Source organism: Furipterus horrens, unplaced genomic scaffold (genome assembly GCF_987537825.1).
Source record: "Furipterus horrens unplaced genomic scaffold, mFurHor1.1.pri manual_scaffold_7, whole genome shotgun sequence".
Lineage (NCBI taxonomy): Eukaryota > Metazoa > Chordata > Mammalia > Chiroptera > Furipteridae > Furipterus > Furipterus horrens.
The window spans coordinates 135,793,340-135,821,276 of NW_028327177.1; the positions used below are offsets into that span (position 1 = coordinate 135,793,340).

The 27,937-nt window shown below is 44.2% G+C and overlaps 1 protein-coding gene across 1 annotated transcript in view; it reads right to left on the minus strand.

Moving 5' to 3' along the window:
* The window catches only part of ULK4 (unc-51 like kinase 4), a 311,468-nt gene that overhangs the window by 111,894 nt on the left and 171,637 nt on the right, over positions 1–27,937 (minus strand). Inside the window, exon 33 of the mRNA XM_090284953.1 lies at positions 1,061–1,224. Within this exon, the coding sequence (XP_090141079.1) occupies positions 1,061–1,224 (164 nt within the window). The remainder of the gene's footprint in view (positions 1–1,060; positions 1,225–27,937) is intronic.

Below are 27,937 nucleotides of genomic sequence, written 5' to 3' on the forward strand. Positions count from 1 at the left end.
TTACAGATGAGCAAAGAAAAACAACTAGGAACTTCAAAGGCCACTGGCCTCTATTCTCTTTACCAGTTTGGGTCAAACACTTACTAACTACCATGTTCGCTGAGGAGAATTTAGAATTATTTATTAAGCCACACGAGACAAGCGAAACACTTGAGCAGCTTCACTGGGGATAAAAGTTACCATCTATCACAATGAGAAGTAACAGACTAGATCAGGGTCTAGGGATTCATTCCTGGTTCAGCTTCTCTGGCGCTTGGCAAGGTATCGCAACCGTTTGGTTCTACATTAGCTTCTGCGTCTATTCAAGCCAATAGGCTATCATTTGACTTCTGTCTCTTGTAATTCTACCAGGATTTGAAATATACCCATAATTCCTATCAGCTGTGTGCTTGCACGTGATGTAACTATCAGCTGCCTGGGCTGGCTGGAGAGAGAGAGAAGCGAATGAAACAGACATGTGGAAAAACCTAACGCGGGAAGTACTTAATAAACCCACATCGCCTTCCTTATTTAGAGCAGGGCACAGGTTGGGGCAAGCTGACTGAACACATTCCTAATTCTCAAAACCATCTGCAATTCCATGTTATCGGTCCTAAGACAAAGCGATTGCTAGAGTTTATGTGTTGCGTTATATACGTGTATGTGTATATGTGTATACAAACACATACGTGTGTGAGAACGGGTGTGTATGTGTGGGCCTAAAATCTCAATCCATTGTTCCTGAATCTTTCCTGTTGGGGCCGGGCTGGCGCCCCATCCTGGGACAGGAAGGACTGTACACTGCTTGGCCAGCCATAGGGTGCCCGGAAGGCTAATGATCTGAGTCAGGACCAGTGCCCCAATGAGGGCTCGCTAAGGCTCCGCTGAGGCCTCTCCCGCTCTCCTTTCAGATTTTGTGACATTATCTGCACTCGACATTGGTCACCAAAGATGGCTTATTTGGTAACCTCTCTCTAGAGAACCTAAGTTCTTGATGAAAAATAAAGACAGAAAGAAGAGACTGAGATGGAAGCGTGACATGTTGCCAGGCTGTTCCGGACGAGGGACCGCGGTCCCCTACCTGCAGGGCCAGCCGGACAACACCGGACGTGTAGGTCAGCATGCCGTGCAGAATGTCCAGCAGGGAGCACAGCAGCGCGGCTGCCATCTCGTTGTCTTTGGCGTCCACATCCAAGCACAGGGTGACCGTTTCAGTGAACAGGTGACAGATATGACGGACCAGTCCTGAGGGTAAAAAGGAGGGCAAAATGTTCATCATAAATTATAATAATAATGTGTCAGGGAACCCAGCAGAGCAGGCATTTATACTCAGGGGTGCATGAACGCTAAGCAGTCCTTCACCTGTACTGTGCACAGACACACGTGGGAGTTTTGTAAAATATAGGTTTCAGGCCTCAGCCCCAGAGAGACTGCTCAGGGCCCTAGGGAGGGTGGGGCCGAGGACATACATGTTAAACAGGCTCTCCACATGATTTTGATGCAAGGGTCACAAAATGACACTTTGGAAAACACTGTCCTACACGGACGGGCCTCAATGGGATGGAGGACTCCCTGACATGGGGAGAAAACATGCGTGTATGAATGGACTGTCCTCCCCATCTCCTCATGGTATGGATCAGGAACCACAACCCAGGGGCCCATCAGGGGGTCTATAAGTAATCAGGTCACTTCAAGAGGATAAAGTAATGAAAGCCTGTTTTCTCCTCGTGCATTCCAGAAAAATTTAAGTGTAAAGTTAACTGTGATTTAAAGAAATTTGAAATTTAGAAATGGTCGCCTTTTATGACTTTGTCCCTGCAAGCCTCATTAACAGTTGGTCTTCACCAACGTTTAGTTTGACGTAGTTTGTCGCAAATTCATTGTCACACTTTAGGCACATTACTTTTTACATTTAAGTTGGCATTTCGATTGCTAATATTGCCTAGAATTAAACTTGGAATTCACAAAAATGAATTCAAATGTAAATATGGTGAAGATAGAACATGAATGATGTTATAAAGCTGAATGGTGAGGAGGGCTTTGGCATGGGGAGATTGTCTGAATGTTCTAGAAAAACAGAGTCATCACATATAAATATTTTACACAAGTGGATGGGGGAGAAAAGAATGGAGAGGAAGTACGACATGTCCTGCACGCTGGGCTTTATGGGAACTGCTTTCCACTCATCCCCAGTTCTTAGATGGCCCATTGGATGGAAACTCCGCCAAGCACAGCCATTCAGGCTCTGGCATCTCTTCCAAACAATGCACATCGCCATTTCCAATAAACCAATCTAGCTTTCCTAGGCAAGTACAAAGCAATTCTTTGACTACAAGTCTAACAAATTCCATCACTAAAGGCAGGGAAACCAAAATTACAAAGGCATCGTTCCAAGTGTACTCCTTGTGGCAAAAACGGGTGCAAGTCACAAAGCTGAAGGGAAGGCCGAATGAATTATTGCCCAATTTCTTGACCAATCGACAGGGACTGACCGCACATGTCATCGGTGACACGGCGCAGAAAGGCAATTATTACGACATGTGCGTTACAGCAGCAGCGGGCCATCTCCTTCGAGTGAGAACGCATCACTCATGGGCACGCAGCATTCGGGAGCCGCCACGAGGGCAGACGGACTGAGCAATGTAGCATTTAGGGCAGGAGATGTTTGCCTTGGGGGTGGGGGGGCGGCGCATGATTACTCTGTAGATGGTCAGAGGTGCGGGAGGTGAGTACTGGTGGAGTCCGGGCATGTGACCGGTGGCCCTGCAGAAGGTGGAGGTAGAGCCTTGGGTCCCATCTCCACACCGCTTGATTCAGACTAAAAGGCTGGGGTCAGTCCTCCGGGAAGGCATGCACACGACACCCGCAGTCAGGCCCTGGCTGGGGTGGAACCCCTTCCCGCCTGCTACGTGAAAAGACGGGCAGCAAACGCCGCGCTCTGATGTGACACACTGAAGTCGCCAGCTGTCAGGGAAGGTTCTCGTAGGAGACGAAAAATGAAATGTGACATAAAGTCTTTCTTCACAACAGTGATAGTGGCTGGTCTCAGCTGTACAGTCAGAACTCCTCGTAGCCAGAACTTTCACTTCGGGGCCAAAATAAAGGTTTTTCTTGTTCAAACGTTTATTAGGAAAACAAAGAAAGTCACAAGACAGTTCTGGAAAACGAATCCCTATTACCCTTCTTTAGAAACGCCAACATTTTGCCATTCCCGTTTGCTCTATCCACATCTATTTTTGCTTAGTATTTTAAATTATCATCTCATTTTCCCTGTAATGCTTCTGTATAGTCTAATAGATAAAAGACTTTAACATAACCATAATGCCATTACCACTTAATAACATTAACATACTTAATATACTCAATACATAGCTTATGTCTAAAACTCAACTGTATCAAAAACTGTCCTTTTATAATGAACTTAAATCAGAATACAGACCAGGTCCACTTGGTTGCAGACCTTAATTCTCCTTCACCCCTAACCATCCTTGCCCCATCTGCAGTTTTTTATGCCACTTACTTGTTGGAGACCTTAGAGCATTTTCCCTGTGGCGTTGCTCCCACACCCTTGGACTTCCTGTAAACTGGGAAGAAGACCTGGAGACCCGAGTTAATTCAGGTTCAATTATTTGGGGAAGAACACGCAGGGCTGGGTCCTCTGCATGTCCTGTTGCATCATATCTGGAAGGATATACTTGTCTGGCTGCTGCACATTAATGGTGTTAGAACTGATCTCTGGGTTCAGGGGTTGTTAGCCTAATTCACCCACTATTACGTTCCTATCAGATGGTGTAGACTAACGACCTCTGTCTAGTGCTGTCATCCTGGAGCCTCGTGGAGCAACCAGTGGGGCTTTGAGAACAGAAGGCCAATGAGGAGCCGTCTGTGGTCACACCGTAACCAAGAGGAGAGCAGACACCTCACTCAAAAGTGTTGATTTGTTACTGTGGCAACAGTGGGGCCAGAAGGAAAGGGGAGGACTGTACCATCGCTGGAGGAAATGGGGAGCAGGTTTCCCAGGAACTGTAAATGAGCTCTTAAGGTCGAGATGGCATCCACAAGTCAATGTCCACAGGTTGTTAGAGATTAAGGCCTAGAAATCAGGCGGCAGTCAAGACTGGAAAACAGAGAGGGCTGCGATGATCGGAGAATGGAAAAGTTCCCCCGAAGGACAGGCCAGACTTAGAGAGGCACAGAGTGCCACACTGAGGACTGAGTCAATCCCAGACAGGACAAGGGGCTTATAGCGGAAATGGAGGCCAAGGTGCTGACGTAACAGAGACAGGATCATGGTACTATAATGCCACAGCTATCAAGGGATGACTAGAATTGCAAAGAAAAAGGTGTCAAGGATGTCTACTTGACACGGTTCAAAGCCTGAGAAGAGTTCACTGGTAGGGTCATTTCCAGGCCACTGATGCCTGTCATTGGTAAAATTTTTTAGGTCCTATGGCCTGAAGTCAGACTTCAAACTGTCAGACCGTCCCTGCTGCATTTTCCCACATACTACGAACATATTTGCTTCTACGTATGCCCATAATTTCCTGACAGAGGAAGCTAGGAAATGCAGTTGCTTGGAAGGAAGAAGGGCCTGACGCTGCATCTGCCTGAGCTGACAACATCAGGTGTCCATTCCCGCTATGGGAGCAAAGGGAGGTTCCTTTCTTCACTGTAGCCCATGGGACTGAAGGATTAGATTGTTAACACTGGCCAAGTTCTGAGCGTGAGCTAATACATGGTGCATTTTACCGAAGTCAAGGACTATATCTAAGAAGGAGCCAAGGGAAGGGAAGGAAATTAACACTCCCCTCTTTCTGTACTTCCATTCTTCTCCATAAAGAAGTCCCAATCAAGAGACAGAGTGAAGTTCAAGGCTATTGCCAGGGCTGTGTTCTTCACAGTGAAAACTTTCCAAGCGATCGAACTGACCGTGGGCATGGGTGTCTGGCTCTTCTTCGCCTTCCTCTCCTACTAAAAAAGGACAGTGACAGGCCTGCACCCAGGGACAGGCCCAGCCATTCTTCCGGCGGTGTTGTTCCGGCCTTTTCCCTCGTCATGCAGAGCCAGTCTGAGAGGCAGTAGCTACTATGGTTTCAGCCAGCTCTGTCCCAGCCCCCGGGGCCAAACTGCAGCCTGTTGCCGCATGTCCTGGGTCTCTCTGCCGGTGCTCGCCCGTGTGCCTCTGCACCACGGACAAAGGGAACCTCCCCTGCACGCACGGGAGTATTGAGATCCAAGACTGAAGTCTGACTCTGTTTCCAGACCAGCAGGTGAACCTCATACAGGAAGTGAGGCTACGGGCTGCCTTCCACACAGACCAGCGTAGCAAGAAGGGTTTTGGGTGCCTTACTTGCCTGTCACCCCCCACCCCCCACCCCCACCCCAGAGATGCTGTACAAAGGCCTCTGGGAGAGCGCTGTAGCATTGCCCCGTCCTCTGGTCAAATACCATCATAACAACTTCTTCATACTCCATTGTAACATCTCTAAAGGAAACGAACATTCACTAAGCCAAAGAATCCAACAATTATTTGCATTAATTATAACCAACTCATCAAAAAAAAAAAATCCAACAATTATTTTGCATTAATTATAAGCATTTCCTGGCTAGTTTGGCTCAGTGGATTGAGCGTCGGCCTGCGAGCTAAGTGTCGCTGGTTCGATCTTCCAGTCAGGGCACATCAGAGAAGGAAAACTCTGACTCCAAAAAACCTCCGCTGCCTTGCGGCATACCTCTTCAGGGGAAAGGCTAAGGGAGTAAACCCCGACAGAAAATCCGGAGCCGGAGTCCCTAAGGCAGTTTGACGTTGTAGTCAACACCGGCAACTCCTGCGGCGCACCTGAAGCCAAGCTGTATTGACTCCGTCTTTCCCTTGGACCCTTCAGCTGCGAAGAGAGGGGGGGTCTGCTGCATGGGCAACAGCAGACCCTCCATATCACCCTGCCCAGGCTCTGTAGCTTCAGCTTCACTGGAGAGGACACTCCAGCGTCATCGCAAGATGTCGATTCAACACGGGAGGAGACAGATACCGTGTCACTCTCGAGTCGGACTGCACAACCATTCTCGGCAGTGCAGATAGACTCTTAAGAAGCTACACCATCGTCTCTCGAGACGGACGGCTGCTGACTGAATTATAAGCAAATCTCTAAAGCAGTCACCCCCATCAGTTATTTTCAAGTGTTTAATGTTCCAGGAATAGTAAAGTGCATGAGCTGTTCCCAGCTCCGGTCACTGTGTCCTTATTACATTACTACTCTTTCAGCAATCTGTTGGGAGGAAAGGAAATATGAGAGTACATTTTGAAATGCCAAGCTTTTGAAAATGCTTCATATTTCTACCATTAATAACTTGAATAGAACACTCTAAATCCAAACGTAACCTCCCTAAATAGAGGCTTCCTTCTAGGTAATTTGGCATTTACATCATGCACACATGTGGTCATGTTTACCAGGGTTCATTCAAGTCGACATTAACAGACAACCCGGAAGAGGAGTAGAAAAGCGTCTGTGAAACTTGATGTGGGGAAACTGTTCTTTCCCACACAGAGCAATGCTTATCCACCAAGTTCAGAATCACACCACATCAGCTGAGTCGACAGTCTGCTTTTTCAACAGAAAAGCATGGAGGGGGGTGGGGTGTGAATGGGGCAACGCTGGTCTCGGGCACACTGACAGGGTCAATGGAGGCATCTGTGAACAGTGGGTCCTAAGCTACAGCTTCCAAGCTCACTTGACCTCTGGCTGGCCAAAGGTTCATGAGCAGCCACCCCCCCCCCCCACACACACACAGAAATGGCCCCTGCAGAGGTATGTCCAAACGTCTCTCGGGTTATAAGTCTATGAACCATCTCAGGAAACCTCTTTGCCTCTGTTATTCCAGCTCCTTCATACGAGGCCCTGGGAGCCGACACTGTGCCCAGTACTGGGCCAAGCCCTTTCCCAGGCCTCCGTCCCCCTCCCGCCTTTGAGCAGTCAACTCTGCCCTCCTTCTGCCTTGAAGCTCTGGCTTCACCTAAGCCTCCCCGTTGCTCCCTGCCCAGACACCGCGAGCCCATGGAGGTGGCTCATCCCCACGAAGTGGGGGGACACTGAAGAAGTCTGCTGATGAGCAGGACGAGCCAACTCACAATTCTGCGCTCGGCTGAAACAGAGGCTGGGGACTTCTCCGATATGACAGAGGCGCATGTTTTAATTAATTTTTTCCTTCCAAAAGCCTGAAGGGACTCTGCATCCAGAGCACTCATTCTGAATGACATTCCTAAGGAAATGTTGTATGTGAGAGTATCTTAAAAACAAACTCGCCTCAGCCCCCCTGAGCCCACACTCGTCCCTGGCTCCCCCTGTGATTAGCACAGGAATCGGTTTAGCACTTACAGCTACAGAAAGAGAACACTGTACTGAAATATCCCAAGTATATGATTTATATAGAAGACCTGACTCTCTTTTTAATGGCGTTGGAACTGTGGCAGGATGAATAATGTCCCTCTCTCAAGGACGTCCACATCGTAGATCCCTGGGAACTGTGACTATTACCTTACATGACAAAAGGGAGTTTGCAAACATGATTAGGATCTTGACATGAGGAGATCATCCTGGATTGTCCAAGTGGGCCAAATGTCATCACAAGGGTCCTTCTAAGGAGGAGGCAGATCAGAGTAGTAAGGAGATGACAAAAACAAGGGGCTGGTATGATGAGAGGAAGGAGCCACAAGCCACAGCTTGCATGTGGCCTCTACAAGCTTCAGTGTCCAAGTTTCCAGAAAGAATGGAGCCCTGCCAACATCCTGACTTAAGGTTTGGACCTCCAGAACTGCAAGAGAATTCATTTTTGTGTTGTTTTAAGCAACTGAACTTGTGGCTTTGTTGCTGTGATGAAAACAAACTAATACAAGGAGAGAGCAAAAGTAATTCTCTTGGCTTAATCCTCAGCCACTGCTCCTACTGATGAAATGCATTTCTGAGTTTACATCCACTGACAGACCAAGAACTTGGAGAATCCACTTTGACACTAGGCTTATTACATTTGTTTTGTGGAAAAAGTGTATGCATTAGCTCATTTCTGTTTAGCCAGAAGGATAGAGGAAATTACATCATTCAAATTATACTACAGAAGCTCACTGGACTGGAAGCCACACACCCAAGTCTCAGTATTATCAGAAACTAACAAAGTGACAGCAGTCACCTCACTTCATTTTACGGAGCCTTAGATCCCTCATTAGAAAATGAAGAAAGAGCTCTGTGTCATATCTGAGGTTTCTTTTAGCTCTGATATTTCATAATTATGTCAGAATGTGGCAAATGAATGTTATTTATCTCTAACCCTATTAAAACTCTTAGTGGAAAATTATTTCCATACTTTCAATAAAAACGCATAATAATAAACTGTGACTATTATTTATAAATCAACACTCTGAAGCTAAAAATTAGATACTAGAGTAAGCCAGTGCAGAAAAACAGTAATTATAGCAAAAAACCTAATAGGCTTCTACCGTGTGCCAGGTACTATATTAAGTGCTTTAACAGGTATCTAACCAAAATCCCATTGGCAACTCCATTTCACGGATGATGAAACTGAGGCTCAGAAAGGTTAGATAACTGTGCCAAGAACAGCGGGCCCCAGGGTCTGCTAGTACCCACCGTGCAAAATTGCTTTTCTGTAATTGAAATGACTAAAAAGGAAAAAATGAAAATAAGACTATTACATCTAATGTGTAAGAGATTTATTTAAAAAGAGGTAATGAGGAACAGTTAAGAAATGAGTAGATCCAAAAACTGGTACGTTTATACAATGGAATACTACTCAGCAGAAAGAAAGAAGGAACTCCTGCCTTTCTCAACGGCATGGATGGAACTGGAGGGTACTATGCTAAAGTGAATAAGCCAGGCAGCAAAAGACAAATACCGTATGATCTCACCTATAAGTGGGACCTAATGAACAAAACAAACAAGCAAAATAGAACCCGAGACATGGAAACATGGAACAGAGTGACAGCGACCAGAAGGGAGGGGGAGGGAAAGAAAGGGAAGGATCTAGTATAGACAAGGAACAGATATGAATGACCCATGGACACAGACAATGGGGGAGGGGGATTGACTGGGGGAGCACGAGGTGGGCGGGGCAGGGGAGAGCAACGGGGGAAAAATTGGGACAACTGTAACAGAACAACAATAAAAAAAGAAAGAAAGAAAGCTAAGGTCTAGGGCCTCCCATACCAAGCTGAATCTCTCCCACCGCCAGAGAACTAACTATGAAGGGCTGAAAAACAAGGGAAGGGAAGGGACAGAAAATTGCCAAGGCGCCCAGGCAGTCTGCCTTGAAAATAAATCTGCTTCATTAAAACCTTATTTTGCAAAAGTTATTTTAGTATTTGTACATAACAGGCCTATTATCCCATGACAATCTTTTCGCTTCAGTGACACCTTTCCGCATTAGTTAATTAGCAGGTGCCAGTCACAGAGCAAGCCCGTCCTAGCTGACACCGCGGGAGACGCAGAGCAATAGCAGATATTCCACACTAATGCTGTCAAGTCAATGACAACAATCACCAGGGAACGCATTTCATTTTCCGTCTTCTGGCGGAGAAAATAAATACCAGTTAGGAAGATTTCAATATGCAGCTTTCACACAGCAAATTTCTGAAAGATGTGAAGTCACATCGGAAATCAATTCTAGCTATAAAGGAGCTGGTAAATGCTCACTTAAATATGGACATAAAAGAGGCAGCTGGTAGAAAAAACATTGTAGAGAAAAATAAATGAGGGAACATGGTTAACACAGAAAAGCATAATGCTCTTCTTTATCACCTTGCACTTGACTTCTTGATGGCTCTTGACACATGTGACCTTTAGGAAAGGCTGTCGTCTCTTGGCTTACAGGACACTCCACTCTTCTGGGTTTACTCCCTGCCCACTTCTCAGTTTCCTGGAGCTCACTTCTCCACCCCACAACCAGGGGTATGTACTTACCTGGGGAGTGCCTATCTTGCCTGCTAGACCCTCAGTTCAAAGGAGACCCACCACCTTTGCGATTCCCTAAACCTAGCACAGATCCTTGTCACAGCAGATGCTCATGATGCAGGGGTTGAGTAACTGACATTACAACACAAACAAATAAGGACTCGTTCCAGAAACTCATAGATTATTAAATTTTAAAAAGCCCATGAATGCAAATTATCCCTAAGAGTGTGTGGAAATTAAAAAAAAAACAAAAACAAAACACCCAAATAAGAACAAGCAGAGGTCACCTCCCACCAACCTTGGCTAGAAATATTCTAGTTACTAGATTCTATTAATAATTATACAACCTAAAACATAGGGTATTCATGTTAATACACACAGGGTGTGACTAGGGTTTTCTCACATATGAATTCTTCCACCTTCCCGGCTTTCCACATTAACCTGGTTTAGAGAACAGGACTGCCAGGCTGGTACCTTCAAAAAGAGGTCAAAGGCATGATGAGTTTTTCTGAATCCCTGAGATTCGAAACTGTGGTGGCAATGCCATCTCTTCCCTCTCAGCCAAGGGCCTGACACTCAGCCCTAGCTGTGACCCTCATGCCACATCTCTGGATGTGACATCAGTTTCTTTTCTGTTTCCGTTCTGACTTGTAACACCACATATCTAAAATTACTGGTGTGGCCTCCTGTCTGTCCTCTCTGCCTCCAGTCTCTATCCCACACATAAGGCAGCCTAACCTTGCCCAGCAGGACTGATGTCACGTCCCTGCACTGCCAGGAGAGCCCAAGCCCCTGCCGTCACACCTGACCGAGCCAGAGCCCAGCCCGGCATTCAAGGCCCTCCACACTCTGGCTCCAGCCACGCCTGCTACACGGATCCAGGCCTCCAGCCAGAACGCTCAGTCCCCTGCGTCCTCGTCCCTCACTGCGACCTCTGTGCTCTGTTCCCACTGTGCTCTTGAGCTAGGGTGGCATCGTACTGACAGCCTCCACTCCACTCAAAGCATACACGTTCAATCACCACTTTCTCCTTTAAGAGCTTCTGTGTATGCCTGCGTATGCCCTGGCTGGTGTGGCTCAGTGGATTGAGGGCTGGCCTGCAAACCAAAGGGTCGCTGGTTCGATTCCCAGTCAGGGCACATGGCTGGGTTGTGGGCCAGGTCCCCAGTTGGGGGCGCACGAGAGGCAACCACACATTGATGTTTCTCTCCCTATCTTCCTCCCTTCCCCTCTCTCTAAAAATAAATAACAAAATCTTAAAAAAAAAAAAAAGAGCTCCGTGTATGCCAGCCAATGATGAAATATAATCTTGTATTGCTCCTCATCCTTCCACATAAAATGCTTCTCCCCAACTGACTGTGCAAGCTCCTTAAGGAGAGGAACTAAAATGGAATGAAAAACACATTTAAAAAATATTGAGTGTATACACTGGAACTGAACAGGTGCTTTTAGTGAGTCCTACAATGTCTGTCACGGTGTGTGGAATACAGAAGGTGTGCAGTAAACACCTGTGAATGACTAAATAAAAGTAAATTTAGATGAGAGAGACCATACATAAGGCTATGGGCACTTGAAGGTACGGACTAAATCTTGTGATTTGTTCTGCCCAGAGCCCTCCTCAGGGGCTGACACCCACCAGGGCCCAATAAGTGTCTGTGTGATGACGGAACAGGAGACAGAGGAAGGGGACAGTATTTAAGTAAAGGTTATAAATATCACAGATTAGAATTTGTTGCAAAAAGAAAAACACTCTGTACATAAGATTAATAGTCACTTGGAGGATGGGATAAAAGATGAGATCCCATTTTTAATAGAAACAAAAGATGATGAGATACCTAAGAATAAACATAACAAGGACTCTGCAAGGTCAACATGAAGAAACACTTAAAACATCACCAAGGGACACAGAATCAGACATTCAAATGGAGGGTCACACCATGTGTTGTGATAGAAACACTCAAAATTATACATATGTTGATTCTTCTGACATTAATCTAAAAATTCAGAATAATCACAATAAATATAAGCCGTCAATGTGTTTTTGAAACTAGACAAGCTAATTACAAAGTGATCATGGAAAAAATAAAAAAGGAAATAGCAACACCACCTTGAAAATGGTAAAGTAACTTGCTATACTTCTTCATCTGTCGACAGTGGCCTACAGACTAAAAACATTTAATAGGCACCCCAATCTCCAGGAATGCAGATGTCAAGGAGCGCAGGAACTGCAAACGAGGTGATGGCCCTGGCGACGCCACCAAGGCTCCTCCCTGACATGGAGCAAGAAGAACTGGACGTTGGAGCTGGGATGAAAACGGGAAGAGGCGCTTGAGACCTCATTGTGAACGTGCCTTGGATACGGTGCCCCACAGAGTTTCCAAAGGTCAGGCTGCGTTCTGAGACCCCAGGAAAGCATGTGACTGTGTGGCTGCCCCAGAACAAGCAGGTGTGCCTCAGCACCGGATGGGCCTGAGGGGTGACCTGCACCATGAGCAGGAAACCGCCATCGGGACAGAATCTGAAGACTCTGTTCTTCTTTAAAAATCTGACTCGTGAAGGAGACACATTTTAAAAGCCAAGAAGGACTCTGAACGAGGCGCTAGAACTAGAAACATGGAATTCCAGAACGCCAGCGCTCAGAACCGGCTGCTTGGCTCAGTGCTTCGCCTTCAGCCGTAAGAAAGGTCACTTTGGTTGAGTCCAAATATCCCAAAACAACGTCAACTCAACAAAAACACGCCATGGAAGTAGAGATGTTTTCAAATGTTCTACCTTGGACCACCTGATTTTGAATGAAGACCGGGGAATTCGGTCCATGGGGAAGAAAATGCTGATCCTTTCGCATCGGCCCGACTCCCGCTTTCTTCCTCCTGCTCTGTGCTTCCGTCACCTTCAGAGAGAGGCCTTCCCTAAGCATCCTCTGGACCACACCCTCGCCTCGCATGCCCGTCCCCCTACTCTCTGTGTCAGCTGTCTGATCTGACACACATCTCCCATGGATCATTCGCCAGCTCTCTCATCTAGAGTGAATTAGTTCTCAACAAATATTTACCGAAATAAAGGTGGGGATTAATAGTGAATGAAAATAAAAGCCATTTCTCTTATTCTGGACTATAAAATGGCTCAGGTCTTCAGACTGATGTATGCAAATAAGGCAGCGAACAGCATAACTTTGAATTTCATTTTCCATCAATGTCTGATTACCTACTGATTAAATCTGACAAGCTGCAAAGAGAGAAAAATCATTATTAGATCCCAACGTATCATCTCGAACAACCTAAATGTGGCTAATGACATGTTTTATTCTACATAATAGCTTTTAGAGGGAAAAATATATGGCCACAATCTCACTGTAAAAAAAAAGGAAAATTCAATGAACTGTGCTCTATATTTGAACATAGCTACAGAAATATATAGTTGTACTTAGGTCTATAAATGTAAATGGTAAACAGAGATAACATTTCATTTGTAGAAAGATCATTTTGAATCTCATCATGAGTTATAAGATTCACTGAGTTTATCAAAGATGTGCGTATGTGTATATGTACATATATTATATACATACCGTATACACTTGGATATAACTTTTACACACACATTGTTCACTAAAGAGAAGGAAATGTGCATGTTAATTCTCAAAACAACTGAACAATAATGATACTATACCCACGTTAGAGATGAGGAAGTAGTTCACACATGTGCCCTCGCTGGATGTACAAGGTCACACAGTTACCATGTGGTAGTGTCCAATGACAAACCAATCTAACTCACTGAATCTAGGGTGCACGTACACCGAATGTTTACATACTATCTGCATACACCATCAATATTAGACAATTTAGAGAAACTTTTTACTGATGGGTAGCAGACGTATAAAAAAGTATAAATATCCTAAGTACACAGCAGGATGAATTTTCCCAAACTGAACACACCCAGGGAAACAGCCTGCAGCTTGAGAAAGAGAAAATCACTGGCACCCAGAATCCTCCGGTGCTCCCTCCAGACATCATCCCCTCCCCCAGAGTCCTCACTACCCTCTGACATCAAGGCCTGGCGGCCTGGCCCCGTTTTGCGGTTTGTGTGCCTGCGATCACAAAGGGGTGTCCACGAGCTGTCCCCACACGGGGCTAACAGCAGTTGCAGCTCATTCATTCCCCTCGCCACTCTGGAGCGTTCCGCTGTGCGACGACAGGACAGCCGTTCAACTTTCTAAACCTGATGAGCATCTGAGCAGTTTCCACTTTTAGTCATTATACGTACTGTGCGGTGAACACCCTTGTATGTGCCACTCAACGTTTTACAGTTTTCAGGGTATAGACATTTTGTCCATTAGATTTAGTCTGAGTTATTTAAATAATGTAATCATCCTAAAAATTTTTATGGTTTTGTTCCACTGCTCAAAACAGTTTTTGAACTTATCAATTTTGATGCCTTTTAGTGCTTCTGCTGTTTTTTTGTTTCACCCCTTCCGCATGCGCAAAACGCTTCCCTTTGAGGACTCCTTTCATGCAGGAAAACAAGAAAATGTCACTCGGGTGAGACTGGGTGACTAGGGTGGGTGAGGCATGGGGGTCATGCCAGTTTTTTGGTCAAAAACTGAACACTCAGCATGGTGTGGGCAGGTGCACTCGAAAGTCACCCATCATGAAATGGGCAAATGTAGTTCAAGTCTTCAAAAAAGTTCGCTGAAGCCAAATGCAGCCTCTCACAACACCACCAGCTGGCACACTGATACAGAGCACTCTAGAGGGAGAAGCCTGTACTACAAGGGGCTCGCCCTCCAGAAAGTGATTCTGGGTGTTTTGGGGTCCCCCTTGTATATTGCTAGAACTTCAATGCAGCAAATATTAGAACAAAACATATAAGGATATATACTAGAACAAATTATATTTTATATTATATATTATATATCACAATACAGCTATTCCAAAATTGACTCTATTCACAGTATTTCCAGATTCTATTTCTATCAAGAAATATTCAAATAATTACTTTTTCTATGAGTCACTAAATAAAAGATGTGCTACAGGAGATATATTCTTGACAATAAATAATTTACTGGAAATATTTTTATTAAATCCTGAGTATGTGGTCTAAAATTAAAAAAAAAAAAAAAAAATTCAGGTATGGTTACCAAGATGACCCCACAAGTAAAATTTGCTCCCAGCATCATTCCCTGGCAAATCACCGCAGTACAGCCCTGAATGGCAGAAATATATAATGTGCTAGGGGGAAGGTAATGAAAATTAAACACACACACAACCATATGCCTACATTTATGGCCTCTTTTACATTCTTTGCCACGGAATGCTTGCAACAACCGCCTAGTCTGGATATTACAATTAAACCAACTGTTTCCAGTGAAGCCACTGAGGCACAGAGAAGACCTGCCCAAGGTCCTAGTGACTGTAAATTTCAGAACCAGGACCTAAACCCAAGCCACGGGGTCAAGAGTGTCCATTCTCAAACACTAAGCCATTGTTGTAGTTATTTCTATAAACGAGATCTTAAAAATAGGCAAGTCTTTATAATATTTATAATGACATTTATAGTGATCAGAAGAACCACAATTCACTGCTTCTCTCGTGGCTAAGATCTTAAAAGAGCTGCTAAACCTGAGGATGTTTTAGAGTTTTATCTTTACAAAGAGATACTTGCTAAGATTTTGTGTGGTGACAAACAATTCGTCAGAACGCTGTCTAGCAGATATTCACTTACACACACACACACACACACACACACACACACACACACACACACACACAACAGACACGCTGAACCTGTCCCTTCAAGGAGAAGTTTTAATGCTGAGAAAAAAAATTAACTATTATAAAGAGAGCATTTTTAAAGAGGATGTTTGAAAAAGTATTTAGCATCATCTTATTATGGGCTGGCTGAAAGTACTGTTAAGATTATTCCCTAAAAATCTCAAATCTACCTTCAGAAAAATTATACAAAGAGGAAAGGCCTTTAAATAAGTAGCAAAGGAAATAAAAATGATCTATGACCATTATATATCACACCATATACAAAAATTAATTTGAGAAGTTTCATAAATATAAAGGATAAATAATATAAAGTTTCTAGAGGAAAGCATAAGAGAATATCTATGGCTATGCACCTGGTTTTATAGCATTAACTATAAAAAATACAAATTAGATTTCATTAAATTAAGAACATCTGCTCATTAAGTTTATCACTGAAGGGTATTAAAGGCATGCTTTTGAACTAAAGAAATTATTTTAATTTTGTTTTGAAGAAAATATTTGCAATACATATATCCAACAAAGGTATCTTGCCTACAATATATAAGAAATCTACAAATCAATAAGAAAAACACAAACAAGCCAGTTTTAGAAATGAGCAAAAGACATGGAGAGGTACAAAAGAGTAGATCCAAATGGCAATCCTACATAAAAATGTTACATATTAAAAACATAAGATACTACACACAAAGTGTGTAGAGCAACTGCCATTCCCTTATGTTGCCAGGCTGCATACAAATTAGCACAACACTTTAGAAACCTGTTCTGCAAAATCTACTATAAGGTTAATTAATATGTGTCTTCTATATGATCCAGCACTTCACTTGAAGGTGTATTTATGTTCATGTCTGTGTGTGTTTCTGGATGCATCCCAAACAAATGAGGAAGTGTGTCCACAAAGACATGAACAGAAATGTGGATAATACCCACAAATTTTTCCATGAAAGTAGCGGGACACAAAAGTCAATACATTTTGGTTCTTTTGTATGAATTACAAGGACGAAACTAACCAATGGTGATAGAAATCAGAGTGCTGATTGGCTCTGGATATGCGCACGGGCTGGGAAGGGATTTGAAGGCAATTTCTAGTGTGGTCAACGGCCTTTACCCAGACCTGTGTGCTGGTTTTCCGTGTGTATACACATGTAAAACACTAAGTTGAATGCTTAGAATGAGTGTACTTTATTACTGCATGCTACAGCTCCATAAAAAATAAATAAAATAGGTTAAAATTTGGAAGCTATTTTCATACGCATTGAAATGTCTCTCGAGTAAACCGTAGCAGGTCTTGAATCTATAATATATAAGAATGCAACATGTTCCAATTACTTTGTAATAACAGGCAATATTTTGGAAAAATGAAATTTTACCAGAGAAATTATTTAAAAATCTCTGCATAAGCGGTGTGTGGTTTCGAAGATAAGTGCAATTGAGGAAGCAGAGCCGGTGGAGCACTCTCTGCACGGAGATCTATGCACTGTGGTGGGGCTTACTTTCCAGCTATCGCGGCCATTAAAACCAAGTATCAAAGCTAAGCCAGAAGAAAACGAAGAGACAGGCCACAGACCGGGAGAGCATATTTGCAAAACACATATCTGAGGAAGGACTTGTATCCAAAACATACAAAGAATCCTCAGAGCTCAACAATAAGAAAACAAACAACCCAATTAAAAAACGGGCAAAAGATCTGAACACACTCCATCAAAGAAGACACACAGATGGCAAATAAGCATGTGATACGATGCTCCGCATTATATGTCATTAGGGAATTGCAAATGAAAACAACAATGAGATGCCACCACAAACTTATTAGAAGGGTGAAAAATCCAAAAGACTGTCAGCATCAGATGCTGGTGAGGATGTGGGACAGGAGCTTGCACGTTGCCGGTGGGAATGAAAGATGGGGCAGCGACTCTGGAAGACAGCTTGCGTTTTCTTAAACACAGGAATACATACAATCCAGCAGTTGTGTGCCTTGGTATTTACTCAAATGAGCTGCAGGTTTAAGTCTGCCCAAAAACTTTACACAAATGTTTACAGCAGTTTCATTCAGAAAGCCAAAACTTAGAAGCAACCAAGATGTTTTTCAGTAAGTGGATAAACAATAAATGGTAATCCAGTGGAATGTGAGAATGGCATATTTATGGTAAATACAATAGAATATTACTCAGCAATAAAAAGAAATGAGCTATCAAGTCATACACGTGCACACACACACACGCACACACACACCCTTAAGTGCATCTTGTTAGGGGAAAGAAGCCCATATGAAAAGGCTACATACTGTAGGATTCCAATTATATAGAAAAGGGGAAACCATAGGGGGATGAAAAAGACCAAGGGCTTGGGGTGGGAGAGGAAGAGGGACAGACAGGCAGAGAACAGGGGATTTTGAGGGCTGTGAAATGACTCTGTTTCTACTTTGTAGAAACTATACTGTAACGGTGGCCACGGGACAACATGCATTTCGCTAAGTCCATAGAATTGTTCCATACAGAGTTTAGTGAGCCAAACCATTCTAAAAAAATAAAGTCTACTAGTTAAGAAAAAAAACACTAAATTAAATCTGCAAACTGCTCTACCATAAAATTCTAAAGCATATTTTCAAAAATAATGAGGCATATTTGATTATACACTAAAATACATAAAATGAGTTTCAATTAATGCTTATTTTCTTTGTGCCCCATCATAAGGGGATCCAAGGAGCCCCCTCTTCCCTTGCCCCCACAAGCACACACAAAGCACCCTACAGACCCAGGCTCTGTTTTAGGGAGAAGCAGGAGGAAACTGTCCCGGGAGGGAGGTGGATTTTGAACACACTACAAGTTGATTTACATCAGGCTATTTTGAACCAGAAAAGAATTAAGACACATTTGACTGGAAAGTTTACATGTGAGGAGGAAATTCTGAAAGTTTTTTTTTTTTTTAATTTTGATTTTGCTACAGTTGAGATAGGGACTTGTGAAAAAAAAATACACACACACACACACACACACACACATTTTTGCCCCTTCAACAATGTATGAGTCCACAGCATCATTCGCAACATACCTCAGACACCTCACCTTCAAGGTAAAATAACCCACAAGTCCAAAAGCGGGTTTCCACCTCCACACTGCCATTCTGAAAGCCCTCTGCGGGCTCTCCGGATTCACACGACTGTCTTCTCTGAGTCACATCCACTGCGCCTGCCAGACAGCCTCATTCAGAGGCAAAGCCCGTCAGTGTTGTTCTTTGCCAGACAGCTTGGTCTTCAGAAAACAAATGTCATTTGGGGTCCCACTATTATTATTATTATTATTATTATTATTATTATTATTAATTATTCCTATTCTCTTTTTGCCTGATTCTCTCACCACATGTAATTATCTTTAATTACTACAATCTTTTAAGTTCACTTGTTCATTCATTCATTCTTTCACTAATTCATTGAATAAATATTTATGGAGCAAAAACAACATGTCCTGTGTCTCCCAGAAAAGTCTGCCTGAGAGTCCCTTTGTTCAACACCAAGCACCTGAGGAGGCTGTCTGAGCAAAGGCTCCTTGGCCTGACCACTCTGTGGAGACGCGATGGGGACTGAGCAGCTCTGCCACCAACCTGCCCGCTGCTTCTGTCTCATAAAACGGACCTGTCCCCAAACAACGAACCTTTCTTTTTTCTTTCTCTTAAATATAACATATCTCTTTGTGGAACAGTATTTCACACTTGCCCTTGAAGTAACTGTCAGTTTTCACACAGCAATCGCGCATCAGAGCCCCGGGGGACACTGTCCCCCCATCGGACAGTGCCCTGGGTGGGAGCCCAGGGTTAAGAATGCACAGCTTGGCTCTCTGGGCAGAGACGTCTTTTCTAAACACTGGCCAGATGTCTTTAAAAAATAATAAATGCATGCCATTGGTCACCAAGGACGGACATCAAGGGAGAAGATGCTGACCTGTGTCTGTAAAGAAGGAGCCTTCAGTGACCAGTAACATGAAATATTAGCCTTAAACAGGCTAACTGACAACAAACAAAACTAAAGCAGAAGCTTGGTTCCAAATGAGAGGCAGAAAGAACACCTTGCGGTGCCTTGCTAGAACTTGCCTTCTGAAGATGGAGTGCAGCCAGCCCTTGGTGATGGCATAGGAACGGGGCTCAAGATAGAAGCTCTGTTTCTCTGGGTCATCCCAGGCTGCCTGACCCCTGAGAAAAATGTCTGCACCCCGCTGTCCCCACCTTCACCATCTGTACCATGAGGGATTTCAATAAATGATTCTTAGTAATACTCTAACTCCAAACCCTCTCTGACTCAAAAAGGGTTATTGAAGGAAACAAAACTGAAATCAGAACACCTGACTCCAGCAGGAAGCGAAGTCGGGGCACAGGACAGTGAAGGAGGTGTTGGGAGGGAGGGGAGGTCAAGCTATAAAGCCCAGGAAGGTTCAGTTACCAGAGAGACCATTAGCAGAATGGGAGCTAAATGGCCTGTGATTTATTCAGCTCTTTATAGCTGATATCCAAGAGACACCTAGAGAAAAAGGCAGGATAAAGTCCAAAGTTTGGTGCTTATATAGACAGAAGATACATTATTGTTTGACAATCACTCATGTATCTGCAAATGGAAAGAGTGGATGCCTTACATTCTGTTAAAAACATTAATGCTAGGTCATTGCTCTTTGAGGACTCTTTTTTTTTTTTTTTTTTTTTGGAAGTGTGCAAAATTCTGCAAGCTTTTCCAATACGACGCACATTCCATCTAAGTGATCTCTTGACATTTGACTAAAAGTCAAAGCCGTGGACTGGGGGACAAAGAGGAGACTTCACCCATGAAGGTGGACTATTAGCTTTGTTCCATGGTCCGTAAATGAGTTATTAAACTCCTCTGTAAAGTTTTATGACTGTTCTAATCCCATTAAGAGCCATCTTCACTTTAAATGTCCTACTGCTTGCTGAATATGGCAGCGATGCGCTACTGTAACTGCTGCCCAACGTGACATTTTTTCTTCTCCAAAACTAAGGGTATAAAAGAGAAGGCGTTACAGTTATGACACCGCACTGATTGTACCATTTAAGGGAAAACAGAGCGAGCCAGATGGCAGCCGTCTCTCTTGGTGAGGGTCTAACCTGCTGGATTCCACATTTCCACCCCCAGCTCCTGAGTGTCAGCAGCTTAGACAGAAGGGAATAAAAGTAAATGTATGTTTCAGCACATTGCGAAAGCACTTACAGAGAAAACAATTTACATCTTAATAGCTTTCTTTCATTTCATTAACTCCGCCTCTGCTTTTCATCGGGGAGACTGCAGGAATGTTTGCAAACTCTGGCTGGCGAGGGTGAGGAGGAATCGCAGAAGCTCCGGAGCTGTTACCGGGCTGGGGAGGCCGGGAGCCAGCCTCCCGCTGGCCCTGGGATCCTGTCACTCACAGTGAGCCGCCTTGACTTCTCTACACTTGAGTCTCATCTTGCACGGGAAGTGGATGCACTGGAATTTTCGCAGGGACAAGGCTGGTCTTCTGGAGGAACTCCCAGCATGAACGTCCTCCCATTTCACAGGAGAGACGGACACACATGTGGAGCAGGTGCGGGGGGGCTCTGGTCAGTCCTCGGGCCCCCAAGCCAGGCGCTGCAGTGTCTGGGCCGCTCTTTGGAAGGAAGCGTCCACTGTCCTCACCACCGCGGGAGCTTAGAACTAAGCAGCCTCTGGTTTTATCTGCAGTGTTTCTGTAACATGTCACCGAGACGTCAACTCCGCAGCCTTCCTCACAGAGAGAAGACAGCTGATATCCCACAGCTGGGACCTCACAGTGTCCCCTCCTGAAATGCAGTGTGGTAGAAAATTTGAATCGGAGGCGCATATGAACATGCAGAGAAAACAGGGATGGGAGAATCAAACTAAACACCTGCTAACAGAAGAAACGTTTCATTCATTTTAAACAATGCCTACGTTTTAAATCAGTGAAAGAGGAACTTCAATATTTCTTTTACCTGGCTCATGTCTGATAGGACCTCTCCAGGACCTTCTGACCCTACAGTTTCAAGTAGTCGCTTCTAAATTTGAATCACTAGCTTGCAAAATACATATACACTAAAACCACTTTAAAATGGGGTCTTTGTGGCTAAAATAGCTGGCTGTCTCCAGAATATTCATGCTTTCCTCCCCATCTGAGACTCGCTGCTGGGAAGGAGCTGCTCAAACTCTCTGCACCCTAATAAAGCCACGAGACCAGTTCCCACCCGTGGCATGTGAGCAATAGCGACATGCATCACATCCAGTTGGGTATTTTTTTTAAATTGTGGTTACACACACACACACACACACACACACACACACACATACATATATATATACACATATATATAAAATTCACCATTTTAACCATACAATTAAGGGGCATTAAACACCTTTTTAATGTTGCATAAACCACTGCCACTATTTCCAGACCATCGCCCCGAACAGAATTTCTGTACCCATTAAATAATACTTCCCCATTACCCCTTCTCCTAGCCCCTACTAAGTAACCATTATTCTATTTTCTGTCACTACAGATCTGCCTCTTGTAGGCACTTCAGTAAGTGAAATCCTACAATATTTTGTCCTTTGGTGTTTGGCTTCTTTCATTTTGCGAAATGTTTTCAAAGTTCGTCCACATTGTAGCATGAATCTGAAGTTTATTCCTTTTCACGGCTGAATAATATTCCATTGACCATGTATACCATAATTTGTTATTCATTCACCTGTTGACGGACACATGGGTTGTTTCTACTTTTTGACTGTTGTGAAGAAGGCTGCAAAGAACATTTGTAAGTACCTGTCTGAGTCCTCGTTTTCACTTATTTTGGGCATATACTGAGAAGGGGAATTGCTGGATCATATGGCAATTCTATGTTTAACTTTTTGAAGAATCACCGCATGGTTTCCATGGTCACTACACCATTTTACACCCCCACCAGCAATGCATAAGGGTTCCAATTTTTCCACATCCTCACCAACACTTCTTTTCCTTTTTTAAAAACAATCATCATAACAGGTATAAAGTGACATTTAATGGCACAACGTTGAGCATTTTTCCATGGGCTTAATGGCTTATTTGTATATCTTAAGTCTTTTGCCCATTTTTGAGTAAGGTTTTTTGGTTTTTTGTTGTTGACTTGTAGGAGTTCTTTGTGTGTTCTGGACGTGAATCCCTTATCGGACAGATGATTTGCAAATACTTTCACTTCTAGCTGGAGTTCTTAAGAAGCAGCCTTGCCTTCATTATTTTACACTGCGGCCTGCTGGGTACACAGGATTCAACACCAGGGGAGCGATGGAGCCGGGAAAGCTAAGGAAATGGGCCAGACACGGAGTGACCCACCCACTGAGCAGGGACGCCAGGTGTTCACTATCATACAGCAAACCCCACACGGTCCTCTGTCCAAACACTCAGCCTTTCTGATGGTATGATCGAGAGGTGCCTGGCTTCCGTCTCCCAGATCTCATCCCTGTCAGGGCCTCTTAAATACGGTTCCAGGGCTTCCCTGATGAGACCCTCCGTTTCTCAATCACTAAAAACTAAAAGCATCATCCTTTTGTTAAGACAAATGTACTTATCTCTAGTTCTGAAATCTTCTATTCCTTTTTTGGTAACAGAGATCGTTTCCATGCTAAAATCTTAAGACACCCTTATTTCTTTGTAACTTCTTAGGAACAATCGTTCTGAGTATAAACTTCCAGTTATAAGATGAATAGGTTCTGAAGATCTAGTGTACAGCATGGTGATTATAGTTAATAATGCTGTATTACACACTTGAAAGTCGCTAAGAGAGTAGTACTTAAACGTTCGTACCACAGAAAATTATAATTACATGATGTGATATGATTTTGCAATAAATAAGTGCACCAAATCAATACATTGTACAACACCAATTTATACAACGTAACATCAATTGTATCTCAATATAGCTGGAAAGAAAGAATCCCACAAATAAATGATTTTCTTTTCATGGCTCTGAGATCATATTTGTGGAGTTTTCAGTATTCTGCATTGTAACCTCTTTGGAGTGATCAAGTTCAACTGATTTACGATGGCTGATATGATCAGCTTCGTTTCTCTCACGCTAATGATCTACCTCCTCCATATCCCATGTGAGGACCACCTGGCTATTTTTAGTGCTTATTTCAAATACTTAGGCAAATTTTATTAATAACAAATGACAAATCTACATATGTTATCATTTAATCCTCAAAAATATATAAAATACAGGTATCATTATCCTAGAGAGATTAAGATCCAAAAAGGACCTCAGCCAATTGTACACTCAGGATTCAAACCCACCTATTCCACTCACACGCGAACTTCCCAAATTCTTCCCTCGGTAATGGACTTATAACTTCTTTTCTGGAACACAGCTTCAAAGTTCTTGCAGAAGCCCTTTTGAGGTATTTTTAGGAGGCAGAACGCGTTCTGCACTGTTCCCTGACACTATTATCATTTCACACCTTCTGTTACATGTCCCTCCTTCCTATTTTTAACACGTTTTTAATCTGACCTAGTCAAAAGCTTGTTAAATGTCTTCCTCTTTTCTTATATTGAAAACTCCTTTTTGATACGTGATAACGTGGCTTTGATATTTCAGAGAATTCAGACATTAAGGAGCCTCGCCGAGCACTGGTGCGGAGACACTTGGAAGGCGGGTAACGACACGCAGGCCATTCCATCTCAGTGAGACATTAAAGAAGGAAGAGTGGACGTTTCTATCTGTCTGACACGTGGCTCTCCATTTTTCAAAATTAAGGTTGGACAAAATGAAAGAAGCCAAAAATGAGATCCCTGGTTAGAAGTCTGTAGGTCTGAAAATCACTTGGCTCCATCTGAGGTTATGATCTCAGTCCCAGTCTCTGCCCGTGGTTTTCATTGTCCTCCAAGTGATAAAACTGTCCCCCGGAGACCAGACAGCAGGGCACCAGGAGTGAGAACCCAGGTGAGAACGCAGGAAAAGTCAGTCAGCAGCCCCAATGGTGTCCGTTTTGGTGGCCTTAAAAGAGCCCATCGCGTCATGTCTTACGTACATCCGATTCCCAATACACGTTGCGGGAAGAAACATAGAAAGCGTCTCACTAGAGGTGAGGCCGGAAGTCGGACAGTGTGTATGGGACAGGGCGTTCTGTGGCCAAGACCGTGGGCAGGGGAGGAGAGGCCAAGCACTTGTGCTAGAGCAGGAACATGAGCGCTGCACGGAGCGGCCATGCTCCTTCCTCCGGCCAGTGCACGTGGACTGAGCAGCTGCCCTGCGCCAGGACCCGTGTGGGACTCAGCCGTGAACGGCACAGGCAGGCTCCTGTATCCAGGGGGCCTTCCTTCTAGCCGATGCCATGGATATTAATCCATTAATGACATATATATATATATATATATATATATATATATATATATATATTTGAGACTGGTATACTGGGTAAGCCTATGGATGAAAAGATAATTGATTCAAAGATCTGGGTCACAAGATGTGGGGATGCACCAGAAAAAATGCCAGCCCAATAAAATGGCAATTAAAAGTGACTCTCTGACAAGCTAAACTGAAGAGAAAGACTGAATACTCACTCACTCCCCAGGGAGAGACTATCTATTCCCACATTCTACAAATGAAGTCAGCTTCAACCTGAATAGCTAATTCTATATCTGCTGTTCTAAAAGAAGCCGGGGGCTTGTCAGAACTTCCACAGAAAAATTATGAGGCAAGTCCATTGAGACATAATTCCTATTTTAATTACAACCGTGTTCAGTGCAACAAGAGAGTATGGGCTGCCAAGAAGGGCCTCCTGGAGAAAACGTGGAGTTTGAGCTGAGCTCTGGAGGAAGTAGCATGGTAAGCAGGATGGGGATGGTGCGTGGGAAGGCGTGGGGCAGAAGGAAGCCCAGTACGTGACAGAAACTGAGATCAGGTGCACACACTATACCCGGACAGCAGAGGAAAACGTGCGTGACGTGAAATAAGGACCGTATGTCATCAGTGACTCCAGTCCTGCTCCTGCAAGCAGTGTAAAGCCGGTGCGGGGAGCGGTGTGAGAAGACTAGCGCCCGAACGTGACCGTTCTGGCTGGTGCTATAATAAAAAGTAAATCGGAATTCTCTTATCTCCTACTCCAGCATTCCCAGTTCTCAAGGTCAGCCCCTCACAAATCATCTCTGAAATTCCTAGTAGACAGCATTGCAATTAAAATATTTGAAATTTTTTAAATTTGAATTTTAAAAAATTCAAGCAAAAAACTTCTATAATAATAAAAAGACAACTCAATCTGGACAGACATTTCGTCAAAGACGATACACAGATAGCCAATAAGTCCATGAAAAGATGCTCGACATCATTAGCCATTAGACAAATGAAACACAAAACCACGTGGGCTATCACTTCACACCATTAGAATGGTCATAATGAAAAAGACAACCCTTTCACGTGTATTCCTTTACAGATTCTCTGTGGCCGCTTTCCCACTATATTGGCAGTATTGAGGGGTAACAAAGACCACATGGCCTACCAACCTAAACTATTTCCTATCTGGTCCGATACAGGAAAAGTTTGCCAACCCCTCCTGTACGACATTATTTTGAATGTTATTCACACAAGTAAAAAATCTAAAAGAGCTATCAATCAAGGACACTTCAAAGCCCCAGCAACTCAGAGTGATTTTCTGGTCTCTTGAGTAAACACCAATTTAGGCAGTTTTATAATAAGCCCAGTAGGAAGTGAGTATTTTGATTTCTAACCCACCTTAAACCAGCGCAGACACACAATTTCTCTGAATGCTTCTTTGGTGGGGGGCAGGGGCGGGGGTGGGATACGTTTGGGGGGCTGCTGTGTGCCCTGCGTCATGCAGATCCATTTACTCTGACATCTCTGCTGGGAAAACTGAAGCTGGAATTACTATCCATTATGGAAAGGTCAGCGCATGGGGGCAGGCCAGCAGCCAGCTTTCAGATGATAATACCTGATAGTTTTCAAATATAAACAAAAGGTCTGTCTTTGTTTTATAATTCTCTCCTTAAATGGTCATTTAAAAAGAATGAACACTCAAAGGCAAAAAACCTGGGTTGCATCATGCAGCTGTGTGCTGGTGATATGTCTCAATGAGGAATTATCCAAGTCTGTGGACTTGTGGCCTGCCTACCAGGTGGCAGACGCTGTGCGGTGGCCCTTGAGTGTATGATCTCCCAGTCTCACTGGAGTCTAAGAAAGGAAAATGCTGCCCGTTACCTGCCACAAGCTTTACCACTTAGAACTTCATCTTACACTCAAGGCAAATGCTCTCTGTGATTGACTTTGATAGGGTTGTTCTCATACATTGGCTTTATCCATACAGAAAAGGGGAAAATGGAAGTGAAATGAATTGGTTGAGGTTTTCTAAAAAGTTCTTCCCCTTTGGAGGCTGACTCAGAATCACCCACGCCCTGTTGGTCCACGCGCGCGGTCCCATGGAGACTGGCACACGAGGGCATGGCTGAAGCTCTCTCCCCCTCTCTGGGGCTACTTCCCGGGCGCTCACACCACCTGCAGGTTCCACGGGCCAGGGCCGGCAGCAGGAACCACGACAGGACCGCCACACGGAGAGCAGGGGTTGATGGACCGACTGCAGAGATATTTAAAGGCGAGGGGGAGACGTGTGCTCTGAATCCATCCTGCCACGGACTGCCGGTGTGGGACCCGAGCTACGGGAAGGCAGGAACAATCCTTTCTGTTGACAATACTTCTTCATCTCTATTCCGGCTCACTTAGACGGCGGCGATTTTTAAAGTATCGACGGTAGGAATAGCTCTGTATGTTTGGTATAAGAATTTCCTTCGGCATGAACCGTAATGAATATGCAAACCACTTTCTGAACCAGAACCGATCCAAAGTAAAGATCAGCAAGAAGACTTCATTCGAACCAACTGTCTCCATCCCAGCCTATATGAGTAGCCAGTCAGCAGCGACGCCTCACACTCCGGGAACCTTAACACACACACACTGGGTCTGCAAACACCCTTTGGACCTTTACCCAACTTCGGGGGAAACCAAATGAGCCCACACAGTTAGCAGCTGAGTTGTGTGGGGGGCCGTAGGGTACGATGGCGAGTCAGACTGGCGTTCATCTCTGGAGACTGGACTGAGGCTGCTCTGCTGACCCCGGGGCCACCCATCTGTCCCCTCGCCTTCCCTCTTCCCCCCACTAGCAGGGACAAGGAGTTCCCAGGCTCTGTGTACTCCTGGAATCCCACTACCCTTCCTCACCCCACCACG